The 18,358-nt window shown below is 36.6% G+C and overlaps 1 protein-coding gene across 1 annotated transcript in view; it reads left to right on the top strand.

Moving 5' to 3' along the window:
- Positions 1-18,358, top strand: part of LOC120542097 (polypeptide N-acetylgalactosaminyltransferase 10-like) — a 106,838-nt gene that overhangs the window by 53,228 nt on the left and 35,252 nt on the right. Inside the window, exon 7 of the mRNA XM_039774256.1 lies at positions 806-923. Within this exon, the coding sequence (XP_039630190.1) occupies positions 806-923 (118 nt within the window). The remainder of the gene's footprint in view (positions 1-805; positions 924-18,358) is intronic.

The following is an 18,358-nucleotide window of genomic DNA, read 5'->3' as shown; positions in this document are numbered from 1 at the left end:
TGTGTCTTCTAAAACCAGTTGGCTGCACCATTGATGATTTAGGTGTGTCATATGAAAGAGGGTGAAGACTTATGAGATTAATTATTTTGTTTTATATTTATGATTCGTTTAGACCACCTTGCAGATATCTGTTTTCACTATGATACTGAAGAGTCATTTTTCTGTTTATCAGTGACAAAAAACACTAATTTAAATCCACTGTGATTTAATGTTGTATAACAATAAAATGTGGAAACTTCCAAGGGGGTTGAATGCTGCTTACAGGCATTGTAAAAGCCCCATTAGGTAGAAGTTAATAGGTACACTTTTTAATTGGTTAAGAACCATCAACTGAAATACTTCACACTTTGTTTTCAGTCAGAGTTATTTACTTTAAATCATTTACATTAAAGCCAATTAGAAAAATTGATGAAGTGTGGAAAACAGTAACGTTTTGGTTTCAGTGATTTAACATAGTTACTTGCATAATATGCAAAAAAAAAAATAATGTACAAACTTACCATTAAAGAAAGACAATTGTGTTAGTATACTGGATTTGTTTTCTCAACTGCTTGAAACACACGGATCAGGCTATTAAAGTAGTATTAAATAGAAGCTGTATTTATTGACATATTACTAGTATTTATTGCATATTATCTTTTGTATTAATAAATCTAGTTTATTTTAATATAAACATTTTGACTTTTAATTTTCTGTGCCATAGTAATTTAAAATATGTGTCTATTCTGCTTTAATAATGCTTAAAGTAATGATTTGTTATATAAGTTTTTAAATATTCCATTCCATTTGTGTTCCACCCCTGTAGGTCCCCTGTCATGGCTGGTGGATTATTTGCAGTTGAGAGAAAATGGTTCTGGGAACTGGGAGGTTATGACACTGGTCTTGAAATCTGGGGTGGAGAGCAGTATGAAATATCTTTTAAAGTAAGTGGTTATTATTTTGAATACACCATTTTTCCTTCCAAATGATTTTGTATATTACTTCAATTGAATTTTGTCATTTTTTGTCTGATAGGAAAAGAGTTACTGGTAAAATTGGTTTAACAGTGGTTTGCAATTTTTGGCCCCCTTTATTTTTCAATTAATCATTCACTTGTTATATCTTACTCTTTCTGCTTGCTGTTATCTGTTTAGATAATTATACTGACGTTTATTGTACAGTCTGCTTTGCTTCTGTGGATTTAAGGTAATTTCCTGTAGTGCTTGCAGCCCTGGAGTGGTCATCTTTAACTTGTACTAAGTTTAGTACCTTGTAACTTGCACCTGTTCTGCTCATTTTCATAAGTGACCCAAAAAAAAAAGTTGCTGTCCCCACATAACAAGAAGTATATTTTTCATTCCAATAATCTCATTGGAGCAAGGAGACCAAGGAAATAGTTGGCTGACAAGGCAGTGAATCTGGTTTCATGGGTGCCCAGTTGTTCATACAAATGCACATAATGCTCAGTTTACACTTTCGCCACATCTTGTAGGCCTTTTTCTTTTTTTTGACGGCCAGTTGAACTTCTTCGTCCCACCAGACTTGCCTGTTGATTGGTCTTTTTTTCAGATTTTATCATCCTACATATCACTGCAGTGGAAGTGTTGATTTTCCAACAATGTTCCAGAATACTTCTACTATTTGGTTGAGATTGGTGCCAACTACTTATGTTTGAGAACATTCCAACACTTAATTTTCTCTTTCACAGTTGTGCGCACTTGTGTGAAATGCCTCCTCCTCCTGTATATTTTAGGCGTGTTGTTCATTTCTTTCAGAAAGTATTGTATCTGACCAGGTGATGGACATTGTTGTTTTTGTTATCAAAACCTTGCCCACCTTGGTACTACTACTACTACTACTACTACTATTACTACTACTAATTCTTAAAGGACATTAATTTGTGTCCTTGGGAACCTTAATGGTTACTTCAGTCAGTTTTGACTTCTTTGAAATATTTTTTCCCAAACTCCAATTTTTAAGCAGACTGTAATAGATCTTTTGAAGTATTTTCTTGTATTTACACCATTCATTCTTCATTCTGTTTTAACCAGAAGGCCAGTCCTTGCTGATAAAAAGCAGCCCCACCACATAATGCTGAACTCTACCATACCAGGAGGCATGGGCATTATTTATATTTATGCAATACATATCTCTTTGAACTTTAGCCAAAGGTTTCTTTCTTTATTTCCTTTACCCATAAACCCTTTTTCTCACTTACTCTTATGCCTTTTGCAAAACTCCAGATGTGCTTGTTTTTTTTTGTTTTTTTTTGAGTAACGGCTTCTTTTGTGTCCCACCATCCGTATAGTCCAGCATTAAGCTAAGCTCTTGGTATGGCTGATTGTTGCACCCTTACTCCAGTCTCACCTACTGAACTCTGTAGCTCTTCCGAAGCAATTACTGGTGTGTTCTATCACAATTTGTCTCCTTTGCATAGAGTTTTCAAGAATGCCTTTCCATAGGTAGCTTACTGTTTGTCGTGAAGCTTTCCAACAACTTGTCAGATTTTCATTTTATGGCCATTCTTGGATTCATAAAATATTCACTAGGTGCTCACTGTTTTATTAAAAGCAGCAACAACCAATCATAATGGTCTTCTTGCAATTAAATCAAAATATGCAAGCAGGGTAATGGATTATCAGCAAGCTACTTTAAATGAATGACTTTAAATGAATCATTCTAAGCATACTATCTGCATGATTTCACATCTCTGCTGGAGGTAGAATCAACATTCATTATGATTAGAGAAGACACGTGCATTTAAAACATGTCTCTCTATTATAAAAAAAAAAAAATCCTGAAGAGAAACAGTAGGGCGACGAGATGTGATCTTCACGTTAAGATCACGAAAGACACTTAAAAGACCCGCGAGACTAAAGAGATTGGCCACGGAGTGTCTCGTGGGGACCTTAAACATGAGACTTTGTGCCAAGAGATTGACTCAGGAATGTCCCGCGAGACGTAGAACATGAGATTCTTGCATGGCACGCCCTACTTGCACCCAAATAAGTGCACTGGCAGCAACATACTCAGTCATGTTTTGGCTTTGAGCACATACAGATCCAAGGCTCTCAGCGCATATATGGACAACACGTTATAAATTAAACGTAGACGACTAAGCGAAGAAGAAAGCAGCGCGGAGAAAAGAGACTCAAAAGCGTTGGAGAGACAAAAAGAAAAAGAATAATCTTGGTGAAAATTCAGAAAATAAGGAAAGTAATTATTAGCCCGGAATAAGTGGAATTGGAAAAAAAAAAGCATGTCCAATCAAGACGTTGGCGCTATGAATATGAAAGTAGTAAAATTAGAAAGTATAAAAAAAAGAAAGTAAAGATCGCAGTAATGCAAACAAATGGAAATTATTACTCGAAAAAGGGAAAATAACCACCATGGACCAGGTGTCATTGGAAAAAAAAGCAGGATAAAGCGAGGTCAGAAATAAAAGACAGAGTAGAAAACAAAGTAAAATGTCATAAAGAGGTTAAAAAACAAGGGGGTCAAACAGATGCAGAGCAGGTTAGAGATAATGAAAACTGGAATTCAAAAGACTCAAAAAAAAAACGGCGCGAAACACATGCAGAGCAAGATACAGAATATGAAAGCAGAAAATAATGACAGTGTCAAAACAAAGTAAACATCGCATTAGTTCAAAGAAAGAGAAATTATTACTCGGAGAGAACGAAAAGGCGAATTGAGATCGAATACATTGACATTGGTGATATGTCCGAAGTATGTAAATATTCTAAGGCTTTAAAGTTTAACAAGAGAATTTCAAAAACGGAGTTTACCTCACATGCATTTATTGGTTACTTTGGGGGAAAAAAAATTATTAACTGCTTATGATGAAGATCGTTTTGTCTGTGCTGAAATTCCAAACAGAGAAACCTATCCTGAATTATGGTACAAAGTCATTAAACACAAATCTCACAGACCTCATTAAAAGATTCAGCACGTTGGGACTCGAAAGACTCCAAATATTGTTTAAGTTCTGAAATAAAAGTGAAACTAATGAAAGAGCAACAATTCAAAGAAAAAAAAAATCTTAGAAGTGTCTGTCTGGAAAAACAAAATGGGGTTGGAGAAGCAAGCAGGGATCAAAGCCCCCTAGTATTAAAAATAATTATTTTGGTGCTTTGTTGGAGGAAAAATGTGGTAAAGAATGATACATAGGTGCTTGGTGTCAGAAATCAAACAAATTCTGCACAGCACACAATACAAGCACCGACTATTCAGCGTTTGCTGTTATTGCTACTTGGTGTACACAGCAAGCAGTTAAAGCTTTATTTTTTGTCAAAATACAAACTTAACCCATTAACTACTAAGAATTAAATTCTTTCTGACCTGGTTATAATTTTGTATAATATTGACAGCAAGGAAAAGTCAGAGGTGGAAAAAATTATTTAGTATTACCATGTACACAAATGTTTACTTAAGTCAAAACAAAACTATTTTACATAGGAACTACTCAATTAAAAGTAAAAAAAAGCAGGTTAGGAAAACATTATTAATTAATATCCTCAAATATCAAAGCTTTGCATTAGAAAGTGTAAGAAGAACATATATAGCAATAAAATCAAATTTATTCATCAAAAGACTTATTACCAATAAATACTGTATGTCCGTAAACATAAAATAATGTCACATAAATAAATAAATATTGTTGGTTTTCAGTGCTTTGAATTGAGAACATCATAGAGAACAACATTTTATTGAATGACTTATTCATTATAATTAGAGAAATGGTGAAGGGTCTGAACTTTTTTTGCAAGAGACTCTGTACTGTGTTTTAACTACTACTGCTTTGAATATACATATATATGATCTTATGGAATTTCTTGCCAGATAAATCCTCATCCATTTGCATACTAGCTTTACTGTGAATTATCACTGTTTCAACATCTTTGTAATGTAAAGTTTTTATATAATTGTTTAACATCTTTTATCAACATTACAACTATGCAGCTTGGAGTTCTGAAAGCTGGCTGCTTTCCTAAGAGGAAACAGCTTGGTGAAGTGCTAAAGAAGAAAAAGCAAAAAATGTTTTTTCCTTTTGCAATATGTTCTTTGTTTCTCTCCAGACTGCATCTCTTTCTGTTAGGTTCCAAACCCGATGCCCTTACATAGCACCTAGAACATATTGCCACCTAGGAGCCTATACAAGGATGTCCCTTCTACTAGTGTTTCTCTGTTTTCCCTGGAGGTCTCATTTGGAAGTTCTGACAACCCTGCACAATCATTTTAATGTCACTGACCTGGGTAACCTCTTATTAGATATAAACATGCTAATGCACATTTTTATTCCTCTTATGTTTTTTTGCTCACACTGTCCAATTCCAAAAGATAAAGATACAATCAATACCAGTGAATATGAGACATTAGTACATGGCTCCTCAAATCCTTAACTTAAACAAAATTTTAAAAAATGGTTACAATAACGTGATAACTTGCTAACTAAACTGATTGTTAAAATAAATGACCACTGCTTACAAATTACAACATAAAGTGAAATATAGTTAGGTACTTTGGATAGCAAAATGCTAAAGAAACTAAATAAGTATCATGTTTCTGGTGTATGTAGTAAAAAAAAAAAAAAAAAAAAGCTTTCAAGTTTTACCTAATACTCACTTCCAGTGTAAAGCGGATAATGTTCTCTCAAAACACTTGAAGGCAAATAAGCTCTCCTTGGTAAGGACGTAAGGCCACTATGGGTTGTCAAGATGTTGGAAGAATAAAATTAGAGCTTACCTGCTAGGTGGTAATTGAGGGCTTGGCCTGATGAAAGCTACACTAGCACAAAAAGTTTTAAAAACACAGTGAATAGTAAAATGGTCTAGAGTTGAAGGTCAAAAACGATGGGGAAAGTGGTTTATGCTTTGCTGTTGGGTTAGGCTTTAGGACCCTTATTTGAATAGGTGTGGCTTCAGAGAATGGGTGGTTAGGTAGATTAAAAAAGAAAAAGGACAGGTGGATTTCTTCAATATAAGAACAATAAATAAATTAAACAAAAATATTGTATCCTGGATCACCTTCAGCTTTGCCTTTTCCTTTCTGATATAATATTGCTTACTAAGACTGAGCCTTTACTGACAGCATGTAATGGACAACAGAAGTCAACTCCCAGTCATACAAGGCATACACATTCCCACTCAGTCTTGCAAATCAAGTCTACAGACTGTGACCAGGCTAGCAATCAAATATGAACCCTGGAGCTATGAGCTGTGTTGCCCATATTAAAAATATCTGTATGAAGTTACACAAATAAAACTTAATGTATACTTTTCACTTCGGTTTTTGCCTCTGGATTACCTCCTTCTGAAACTTTTTCTACCTGTTCTCTTATGAGCATTACACTGTTGACAGCAACACCTAAAATATTTAAGAGATAACAACACAGTCATATTTGTGAAATACTAGTTTTCAAGAATGTTTTTGGAGTTGCCATAATAAGCTTCTGGATAGCAAATGAAGCTAAACTTATTTAAACATACACAAACACTAAATATTGCAAGTCAACACACCCTTATTGACATTTCAGCTTTTGTTGATTTACAGGCTGAAAACAAGACAAATCCCTACTGAAGAGAAGCAGTCCCATAGCATTAGCATGATGCTGTCACCGTGCTTAACAGTAGGTACTGTGTGATTTAGATGATTAGCCGTGTTAGCTTTGTGCCAAATACATCTTTTTGGATTTAAGGCTGGAAATACATACCTTGATCCCACAAGGTTTTAATATGTATTTTCTGCTGCATGGCTTTGTAAGGTTTAAAGTTTCAACCTTGGATGCTCTTTTTTATGAAGAAGTTGATTTAATATTACTGCCTTGCCCCACAGCTCAGACCCGTGGAAAATATGCCGACTGGCTATAATATACATGAACAGTAGTTGCTAGTTACTTACATATATCCCTGCAACCTCTTTAACGTTTTTGTTCTTCTCTCGCTTTACCCATTAAGCTTTATTCCTTTTTCAGTGGTTATTTTAAAATACCCTGACTCTTGAAAAGTTCTGTATTTTGCACTGTTCTATGTGTGCCATTATTCCAACACTTTGTAACAGTCTATTCTTTTGTACCTTTCATCTTAAAGATGCAGTAGATAGTGTTTTTTTACCTCCTTGTGCATTAGTGTTATTACTATTGAAGTGTTACAGTTCCCCTCACAATTGTTGGAACTTTGGTAAGATGAGTACAAAGGTTTTTTTTTTTAAAAAAAAAAAAAAAAACAGTCGCCTTTTGGTGAATTACCGTAATCTTGCAGTCAAAAAAATGGGAGAAATCCAACCTTTAATTGAAGTAAACTTATTCTGGGGAAATAAAATAATCTCTCATCAAGAAATAATTATTTTTAACAAACCACATGTGCCACAATTATTGGCACACCTAGAAAGTCTTATGAACAAAGTCTAACTGAAGCATTTTTTCTTGTATAACTTACTTTTTAAGTTGAATAGAGTGTGCTGGGTCGAATCTAGAGAATTTTACATGGGGTGGCAGGAAGATTTTTGGGATGGTCTTAACACAAAAACATTCTTTCAGATGCACACATTGTATACAGTGTGAAAAAAAACTATTTGCCCCCTTCCTGATTTCTTATTCTTTTGCATGTTTGTCACACAAAATGTTTCTGATCATCAAACACATTTAACCATTAGTCAAATATAACACAAGTAAACACAAAATGCAGTTTTTAAATGATGGTTTTTATTATTTAGGGAGAAAAAAAATCCAAACCTACATGGCCCTGTGTGAAAAAGTAATTACCCCTTTGTTAAAAAATAACCTAACTGTGGTGTATCACACCTGAGTTCAATTTCCGTAGCCACCCCCAGGCCTGATTACTGCCACACCTGTTTCAATCATGAAATCACTTAAATAGGAGCTGCCTGACACAGAGAAGTAGACCAAAAGCACCTCAAAAGCTAGACATCATGCCAAGATCCAAAGAAATTCAGGAACAAATGAGAACAGAAGTAATTGAGATCTATCAGTCTGGTAAAGGTTATAAAGCCATTTCTAAAGCTTTGGGACTCCAGCGAACCACAGTGAGAGCCATTATCCACAAATGGCAAAAACATGGAACAGTGGTGAACCTTCCCAGGAGTGGCGGCTGACCAAAATTACCCCAAGAGTGCAGAGACGACTCATCCGAGAGGTCACAAAAGACCCCAGAACTGCAGGCCTCACTTGCCTCAATTAAGGTCAGTGTTCACGACTCCACCATAAGAAAGAGACTGGGCAAAAGTGGCCTGCATGGCAGATTTCCAAGATGCAAACCACTGTTCAGCAAAAAGAACATTAGGGCTCATCTCAATTTTGCTAAGAAACATCTCGATGATTGCCAAGACTTTTGGGAAAATACCTTGTAGACTGATGAGACAAAAGTTGAACTTTTTGGAAGGCAAATGTCCCGTTACATCTGGCGTAAAAGCATTTCAGAAAAAGAACATCATACCAACAGTAAAATATGGTGTTGGTAATTGTGATGGTCTGGGGTTGTTTTGCTGCTTCAGGACCTGGAAGGCTTGCTGTGATAGATGGAACCATGAATTCTACTGTCTACCAAAAAATCCTGAAGGAGAATGTCCGGCCATCTGTTCGTCAACTCAAGCTGAAGCGATCTTGGTTGCTGCAACAGGACAATGACCCAAAACACACCAGCAAATCCACCTCTGAATGGCTGAAGAAAAACAAAATGAAGACTTTGGAGTGGCCTAGTCAAAGTCCTGAACTGAATCCAATTGAGATGGTATGGCATGACCTTATAAAGGTGGTTCATGCTAGAAAACCCTCAAATAAAGCTGAATTACAACAATTCTGCAAAGATGAGTGGGCCAAAATTCCTCCAGAGCGCTGTAAAAGACTCATTGCAAGTTATCGCAAACGCTTGATTGCAGTTATTGCTGCTAAGGGTGGCCCAACCAGTTATTAGGTTCAGGGGGCAATTACTTTTTTACACAGGGCCATGTAGGTTTGGATTTTTTTTTCTCCCTAAATAATAAAAACCATCATTTAAAACTGCATTTTGTGTTTACTTGTGTTATATTTGACTAATGGTTAAATGTGTTTGATGATCAGAAACATTTTGTGTGACAAACATGCAAAAGAATAAGAAATCAGGAAGGGGGCAAATAGTTTTTCACACCACTGTATGTGCTACCTAGAGTTCAAGGCAGGCGTATTTATGAGGTAATTAAAATCAATTATTACAAAGAGAAGTCAGCAGCAGTTGGTTTGATTAGCATATTTTACTATTCTCTTCCTAAAAGAAACTACAGACAAACATGTTCAACAATGTTGATGTACATTTGTAAAATGATTTGTCATGTTGTTTTTGAAATTATTCAGATATAAAGTATCTGCAGCAAAGACCTTTCCCAAAAACAGTATTCCTTTCATCTGACAAATACAACTGCAGAAAATTCAAGTATAAGAGCTGAATACGACATTTACCATGTTGTCCAGCAAATCTTTCAACAAAGTCATCTAAATTCAAAGCTTTACTGTGTTTGGGCAAGATGCTTCATATAGCCAAATTTGACAACCTTCTTTATGTCATAGTGGATCACAAATGATTCTTTGTTTCACAGCTATCATACATATTGGTGTGTAATTCTATATTACCACAGCTATCTTGTACAACTGTGGCAGCTCAAAGAAAACATCCCAGTACAGGTCCAAAAAATGTACACGTTTCAGTAGAGTGGTAAGATTTTGTTCACCATTCTTTTTACGTCTTTCTGAGACTCTCCTTATTTGAAATTATTGAAGTTCATGTTTCAAGTCTTCATTATCTGACTCATTTAGTGTTTGCCAAAAGAAGAACATCCTCCTGTCTCAGAAAGCTAGAACTGAATGGATTTAGAACCAGAATACCAATCATGATACAACAATTGGTATTCGAAAAAACACCCTTCCATTTCTCTAATCATGTTATCAATAACTGGGGTAGTACACTTCAACTTGAAAAGCATATTTGCTGTGATATAATGATAGAAAATTACTTTCACTAAACTTACCCCACTACTCTTTACTAAGTCTTTAAAATAATTATTTCTTTTATCCAACAAAAAAGAAAATAAATACTTTATGAGCTCATATGATGTTCACTTTGCATACCTTAGTTTCTTGTTATTTACTATGATAAATAAAAGTGATAAGATTTTCAACTGTATGACACAATAACTTGTTTTAATTTAGGAGTCTTTATTTAGGTTTACAAGTCTGTAGAAAAATAGTAACAAGTAGCACGCCATGGGGGCCAGTTAAGCTGGAAAAATAATTTGACAATTCAGGTTGGCTCCACACTCGTTCTGTGAACCCTTTATGTTTTGAACACTCTTTTTCTCTCTAAATTTTCTGTCATCCTTCTGTTCATCTTTCATACTCTGTATCTTCCTGTTCTTCATCTCATTTATACTATTTCATTCTGCTGTTCATCTGTCCAGTGTTCTTTCCTCATCAGTTTCTCCTTTTGCCAAGGCTCTCTGCTCTCTTTTTTTGGGTTTAAAAACTGTGATATCAGCTTTTCTCTTCATTTTACAAAGCAGCCTACACAACCTTTCAAATGTATCTGAAATGTGATTAAAAGATATCAGTTGTACAGCATGCTTTACTGTATTTGGAATTTAGCTTGTCTGTAAAAGTAGAGCCATGCTGGGTTAAAGGCAACGGTATACTTAAGAAAGAAAGGCATCTTTTTACCCATGTTCACTGAAGGAAAAAATTCCTAGTGATCACATCATATACTGTATAAAGCAATTTATATAGTTAAAGCAAAAAATTGGGTAAGATTATACAAACCCATCCAAATTATCAAACTGATCAAGTGTTATACCCCTGCCAAAAAGGGGAATGATTAATAAGGAAGACTCAACACACTTTTTCCTCAGCCGTGTCTGTATCACGAATTTATTTACAATAGCACAGTAAAACAACGCTTTCAGCACTGTATTGCCCATTTTATCTCCCTTCAACATAGGGCTGGGCGATTTTTTCGATTTTTTCGATTAATTCGAATTTACGTTTTAAGACGATTTATTTTTTTTATAAAATCGAGGTATAGCGATTTTTAAGTAAAAAATTAGATACATTGTAATTGCACCTATGGCAGAATAATTAAGAGGCTTGTCCGACTCGAACACATGATGGCGCGCCTAATTAACCTCTCACCTGTGAGTACAGTGCTCTATGAAGGAACGTAAATGGCTACAGAAATAATATCATAGAGATGGACGGCTCTTCACGTCAGGATGACCTTGTGCCAAAGAAAGGTAGTAACGTTTCCTCTGTGGTTTGGAAATGGTTCGGATTCGAGAGTTCAGACGTCGAACAAACTTTTGTCAAATGCAAAATATGCAGTAAGTCAGTTTCAACCGGCAGTGGCAGCACCACTAATTTATTCCAACACTAGCAAAATACCCGTGCTTCGCAGCGGAGAAGTAGTGTGTTAAAGAAGCAATGAAAAAGAAAAGGAAACATTTTAAAAATAACGTAACATGATTGTCAATGTAATTGTTTTGTCACTGTTGTGAGTGATGAGTGTTGTCATATATATATATATATATATATATATATATATATATATATATATATATATATATATATATATATATATATATATATTGTGGTGGATTGCCGGCATTTTACTCCGGTCCTCACCCCTGGCCGCTAGGAGGAGCTCTCCCGAGCATATACGGGCCCCGAATTCCAGCAGGGCCTCATGGACTATGTAGTTTTTATACACAGCCCTGCTGGATACCTTGGGGGCCACTGGGAGTCGCTGTCGGGAGGCCAATGGACTCATTTGGGCACCATGACCCGGAAGTTCGTCACAGGAAGAGCGACGGGCTTCCGGGGTGAAGAAAAGTACTGTTTACCCTGACCCGGAAGGAATAGACTTTTGGAACTGTTGGGCAGAAAGACTTCCGGGTCAGGGGGAATAAAAGGACTCTGGGAACTCCCAGACAACGAGCTGAGCTGGGTGGTAGGAGGGCAACGCCTGGGAGTGGAGGATTGTGATTGTTACTGATTTATTATTGTGATTGATGAATATAGTGGAGTGGAGGGTGCTTGGTGCACATTATTATAATAAATATAATTATTGTAGCACTTTTACCAGGTGTTTGGTGTGCTACCTGAGGGTTCAAGGGAGCAATACTGCCCCCTACTGCGACAATATATATATATATATATATATATATATATATATATATATATATATATATACAGTGGTGTGAAAAACTCTTTGCCCCTTCCTGATTTCTTATTCTTTTGCATGTTTGTCACACAAAATATTTCTGATCATCAAACACATTTAACCATTAGTCAAATATAACACAAGTAAACACAAAATGCAGTTTTAAATGATGGTTTTATTATTTAGGGAGAAAAAATCCAAACCTACATGGCCCTGTGTGAAAAAGTAATTGCCCCTTGTTAAAAATCACCTAACTGGTGTATCACACCTGAGTTCAATTTCCGTAGCCACCCCTGGCCTGATTACTGCCACACCTGTTTCAATCAAGAAATCACTTAAATAGGAGCTGCCTGACACAGAGAAGTAGACCAAAAGCACCTCAAAAGCTAGACATCATGCCAAGATCCAAAGAAATTCAGGAACAAATGAGAACAGAAGTAATTGAGATCTATCAGTGTGGTAAAGTTTATAAAGCCATTTCTAAAGCTTTGGGACTCCAGCGAACCACAGTGAGAGCCATTATCCACAAATGGCAAAGACATGGAACAGTGGTGAACCTTCCCAGGAGTGGCCGGCCGACCAAAATGACCCCAAGAGCGCAGAGACGACTCATCCGAGAGGTCACAAAAGACCCCAGGACAATGTCTAAAGAACTGCAGGCCTCACTTGCCTCAATTAAGGTCAGTGTTCACGACTCCACCATAAGAAAAGACTGGGCAAAACGGCCTGCATGGCAGATTTCCAAGACGCAAACCACTGTTAAGCAAAACGAACATGAGGGCTCGTCTCAATTTTGCTAAGAAACATCTCAATGATTGCCAAGACTTTTGGGAAAATACCTTGTGGACTGATGAGACAAAAGTTGAACTTTTTGGAAGGCAAATGACCCGTTACATCTGGCGTAAAAGGAACACAGCATTTCAGAAAAAGAACATCATACCAACAGTAAAATATGGTGGTGGTAGTGTGATGGTCTGGGGTTGTTTTGCTGCTTCAGGACCTGGAAGGCTTGCTGTGATAGATGGAACCATGAATTCTACTGTCTACCAAAAATCCTGAAGGAGAATGTCCGCCATCTGTTCGTCAACTCAAGCTGAAGCGATCTTGGGTGCTGCAACAGGACAATGACCCAAAACACACCAGCAAATCCACCTCTGAATGGCTGAAGAAAAACAAAATGAAGACTTTGGAGTGGCCTAGTCAAAGTCCTGACCTGAATCCAATTGAGATGACCTTAAAAAGGTGGTTCATGCTAGAAAACCCTCAAATAAAGCTGAATTACAACAATTCTGCAAAGATGAGTGGACCAAAATTCCTCCAGAGCGCTGTAAAAGACTCATTGCAAGTTATCACAAACGCTTGATTGCAGTTATTGCTGCTAAGGGTGGCCCAACCAGTTATTAGGTTCAGGGGCAATTACTTTTTCACACAGGGCCATGTAGGTTTGGATTTTTTTCTCCCTAAATAATAAAACCATCATTTAAAAACTGCATTTTGTGTTTACTTGTGTTATATTTGACTAATGGTTAAATGTGTTTGATGATCAGAAACATTTTGTGTGACAAACATGCAAAAGAATAAGAAATCAGGAAGGGGGCAAATAGTTTTTCACACCACTGTATATATATACATACACACACACAGCTATTTCGTATCAGTGCAATACGCTGCTTGTTAAAACGGATAACTCCGCTCTTACATGCAAGTCTGCGTGGATATTATGAACTATCGATTTGTTCAAGTTCTATTTAAATTTTAAATAGAAGGAATTTTTATTTAGTCGACAGAAATATCTTTGGTAGGAATGGTAAAAACAGACAGGAATATTATTCGTGAATAAATCAACTCAAACCTTAAACAACTTATAATATTTTGCTCTCCATAAAAATATATCCTGTCAAAATTATACAAATTCAAATATGAACATGCTGCATAACAAAACCTAGAAATATAAATAAAATGTGTTCCTTTCAGCAATAACAAATCAAATCATTCAGTTGTCTTTGCTCATATGTCATTTTAGAGCTGGACGCCTGGCATCTTTTTTGGCAACAAGTTCGTTTCTGTTTGGTGTGAGGTTCTGTGTTGTGGAGATTCTCAGGATGGATTGCAGGTGCTCATCAGTGAGGCGACTCCTGTGTGCTGTTTTGTTAGTCTTTATCACTGAGAAGAGCTTCTCACACAGATATGTGCTACCAAACATGCACAAGGTTCGAGCCGCATGTAGACGGACTTTTTTTGTTCTTCAAAGTCACCAAAGCGCCGTGCAAACTCAGTGCGCTCAGTTTATCAGCAAAGTGCGTATTTGGGAACACCGTAGTGACGACTTGGTTTAACATTACTTGGCAACAGGGAAAGTGGGGCAAATTGCACTGGTGCATTTGTGTCTCCCATAAAAGCAGCTTCACTTGAAATCACTTTGTGATTGTGCACGGTAAAACGTCCGCTGAAGTGTCAGATTCTTATTTAATCTTCTGCTTTCTGTATCTTCTGCATTGCATTCAGGTTACCCTGATGTTTTGTCTCATAGTGCCGTCTTAGATTAAATTCTGTAATTACAGCCACATTAGCTCCACAAATGAGACACACGGGTTCAGTAAACATATACTCAGCCTCCCATCGGTTTTAAAGGCTCTATTTTCAGAATCAACTTTTCTCTTCAGCATCGTGTGAGCTAGCTTCGCAATAACTTGCAGCATCATAAGCTAGACTTGATTAACGGTAAGTGTTCGCAAGGCAGCTGAAGCGCTGCATTATGGGATCTGTAGTTTATTGTGTTACCAGCGCTTCATATACCCGGCCATTAATAACAATAATACAGTATATAAAATGATCTCGGGCGGATATAATTACGCCGGGCGGATGTGGCCCGCCCTTGAGTTTGACACATATGGACTAAATAGAACTTGAAAAGATATATTTTTTCAAATGTGATCGCAATTCAGATAGAGTTGACGCGCACTACAGCCTGCATGCCTCAATAAGTCATCCTCCCCTCGCTCTTACATTTTTACCGTTCATCTAATGAATACACTGAGTATGGCTTTACCAAAACAATCATTGATGGCGAATAAAGTATCCATTATTCGAGTATGTAGATCGGGATATATATATATACATATATATATACCCGCGATCATGAGAAGTAGTGTGTTAAAAAGCTAGAAAAGAAAAGGGAACATTTTAAAAATAACGTAACATGACTGTCAATATACAGTATTTGTTTTGTGAGTGTTACTGAGTGTTGCTGTCATCAAGGATTTGATTATCATTATTTCTTTCAATCAGGTTCGTATTTGTAGGATGTGTTGTGTTCAAGTTACATTCCGTGTTTGTCAATCGCTGAAAAGATGACAGGTTTCATTCATCGATTCGTTTCTCACTGCATCAATAAACAGCTCGTCTTCTTCTTTATCTGAGACCTGACACACTGCATGCACGGGTTTTTTTTACACTGTCTTCCTTTAGCGGGACATTGACTTTTTCCAACGTGTGCTTTGTTTCCGCAGTAGTTGGATTTATGAATATGCTTGTATGTATCAGACGCTTCATATTTTTGCTGCCTTTTCAATTGTGTAATTCGGTTTTGTTCAGCTCTTTGGAACTGTTGCTTTTATCTGTGCACTGCGCCAGTTCACGTGAGCCACTCGGTGTACATGCATCGAAGGTTCCCAGCTGTGCTAGTGCCATCTTGTGCTATGTCCATGGCTGTATTTAATGTTACCTTAGTCCTGGCACTTAAAACTTTCTCTCGCAGTTTCGCTGAGTTTGTGTCAAACACCACCCTGACCATCTCATCTTCCTCTCCATAAGCACAGTCCTTCACCCGTGAATATTTACCCGTGGCAGTTTGCTATTGGATTGCCGCTGACGGACGGCCTTATATGGGCAGGCACTAAATTACAAACGCCAGCGCAGCCTGTCTATGAACTTAATTTAAAGTGTAGGTTTACATCGTGCTTTGTTTCTGAAGTAGCAGAACTCATGAATATGGTTGTATATGTCACTCGCTCGCTTCTTATTGTTTCTCTGCCTTCTCAATTATATAATGCATGTTTTCAGCGCTTTTTTTGAGGTCTTCCTGGTTTTCTATATACTGCGTGATTACGTGGGAGGCGTGATGATGTCACACGAAACTCCCCACGGCGTTGAAGCTCATCTCCATTACAGTAAATGGAGGAAAACTGCTTCCAGTTATGACCATTACGCGTAGAATTTCAATATAAAACCTGCCCAACTTTTGTAAGGAAGCTGTAAGGAATGAACCTGCCAAATTTCAGCCTTCCACCCACATGTGAAGTTGGAGAATTAGTGATGAGTCAGTGAGTGAGTGAGTGAGGGCTTTGCCTTTTATTAGTATAGATTTGCGACAAAGGCATCAAGCTGAATGGAAAGAATGCTCAAAGTTAAGAGATGAAAACAAGCCAAATCCAAGTGCAAAAGGTCCACCTAAAATTGCAAAACACCAGATGTCATTAGCGGTATCATTTTCCAATTCCGTTCCATACGACAAAAAGGCGCCCCGATGGAAAGAAATGACAGATGCTGTGGCGTTTCATATCGCTAAGGACATGGTTCCCATATACACCATCGAAAAGCCAGGGTTCATAAAAATGCTACACACTGCTGATCCAAGATACAAGTTGCCAAGCCGCAAATATTTCAAAGACGTAGCTATTCCCGAATGTACACTGAAACACGTGAAAAAGTAGCGGAGCAGCTTGAAAGGGCATCTTTTTTTTCTACGACGACTGACCTGTGGAATAGTCGTACTCTTCAGCCTTACACGAGCCTTACAGCCCATTATATTGACGCAGAATGGAAACTGCGAAGTTTTTGCCTTCAGACATGTTATTTTCCTGACGATCACACTGGGGAAATAATTGGTCATGGGCTTAAAGATGCGCTGGCGTCTTGGAAGCTTGTGGAGGATCGACAGGTGTGCGTGACCACTGACAGTGGAACGAACATGATCAAAGCAATGAAAATGAACGACTGGACCCATCTTCAGTGCTTTGGACATCGTCTTTACAATGCCATTGGTAAGTATGATTAATAATTCAAGCATTAAAATCGCAGTTATTCAGATGTTATTTCATTAATAGCTGAAATGATGATGATGATTATTATTGTTTTGCTTTTGTAATAACAGTGCCAATCACTTAACATGAGTTTGTTGGTTATAGATTCATATTCTGCAGTTATGAAGGAGAAAGCTCTTTACAATACTTCTGTCAAAGTACAATGAACTGCTATTTCAAATCTTTTTTTGTTTGTTTTTTGTTTACTGTTGAAAATTTGCATTACTTTTTGAGTTGACTGATGTAATGTTTACATTGGTTAAAATGGTTATTTTCTTACTATATATTCAGAAGTAATTAATGTTTAATTCAAATTGCACAATATTTACTTTCATATTTCATTCAAATCTTCTGCAAAGATAATTAACTCGTGAATTTGTTTTACATTTATTTACACCTTGTTGACCAATTTATGTATGGCATGGCCATTAAAAATACAATGTTCCTTAACCAGATGGTTTTTCAAGTTACTTATAAAGAGAATGTTACTTAAGTCATGTTGTTGTAATGTTTTAAGTTGACTAGTTACACAATAAAAGAAATCGAAATCGTGAATCGGTCAAACTTTATGAAAAAACCTAGATTTTTTTTTTTTTGCCTTATCGCCCAGCCCTACTTCAACACCTTACAGTCTTTATATGCGTTACTTTCACCAATTTATAAACATTAGGGTATATTTTATTGTTCATCGCTATCTCTTAAAACTTTTCTTATTTCTATACATTTCTTACAACTACTTGCATCATATTATCATTCCACACTTCCTCTTATTTAACTCTTTCAGGCTTCTTTCCTTTTTATCATAACAGTTTTATGTATTAAAATGCATAACAAAACCATAATAAGCATGTAAGACATGTAAATACATATACACAAACATGAGCATAAAGAAATACTTAGGGCATTCCGTTATATCCTTAATGACAGATTGTCAATTTTATTTTACTTGAAAGTATTTACTCAGTTTTGCTGTTAAACATTACAACAGTAAATCTTTAAAACCAATCCAATGCTTTAATAACAGTCTGAACAGGCTCCTACACGTACAAAATGAAATAATTTTATGGGCATCCTTGTACAAACAATGCACATTCTGGAAAT

Source organism: Polypterus senegalus, chromosome 13 (genome assembly GCF_016835505.1).
Source record: "Polypterus senegalus isolate Bchr_013 chromosome 13, ASM1683550v1, whole genome shotgun sequence".
NCBI classification, from domain to species: Eukaryota; Metazoa; Chordata; class Cladistia; order Polypteriformes; family Polypteridae; genus Polypterus; species Polypterus senegalus.
Note: the sequence above shows the minus strand (reverse complement) of the source record. Positions and strands in the feature narration are given on the sequence as shown.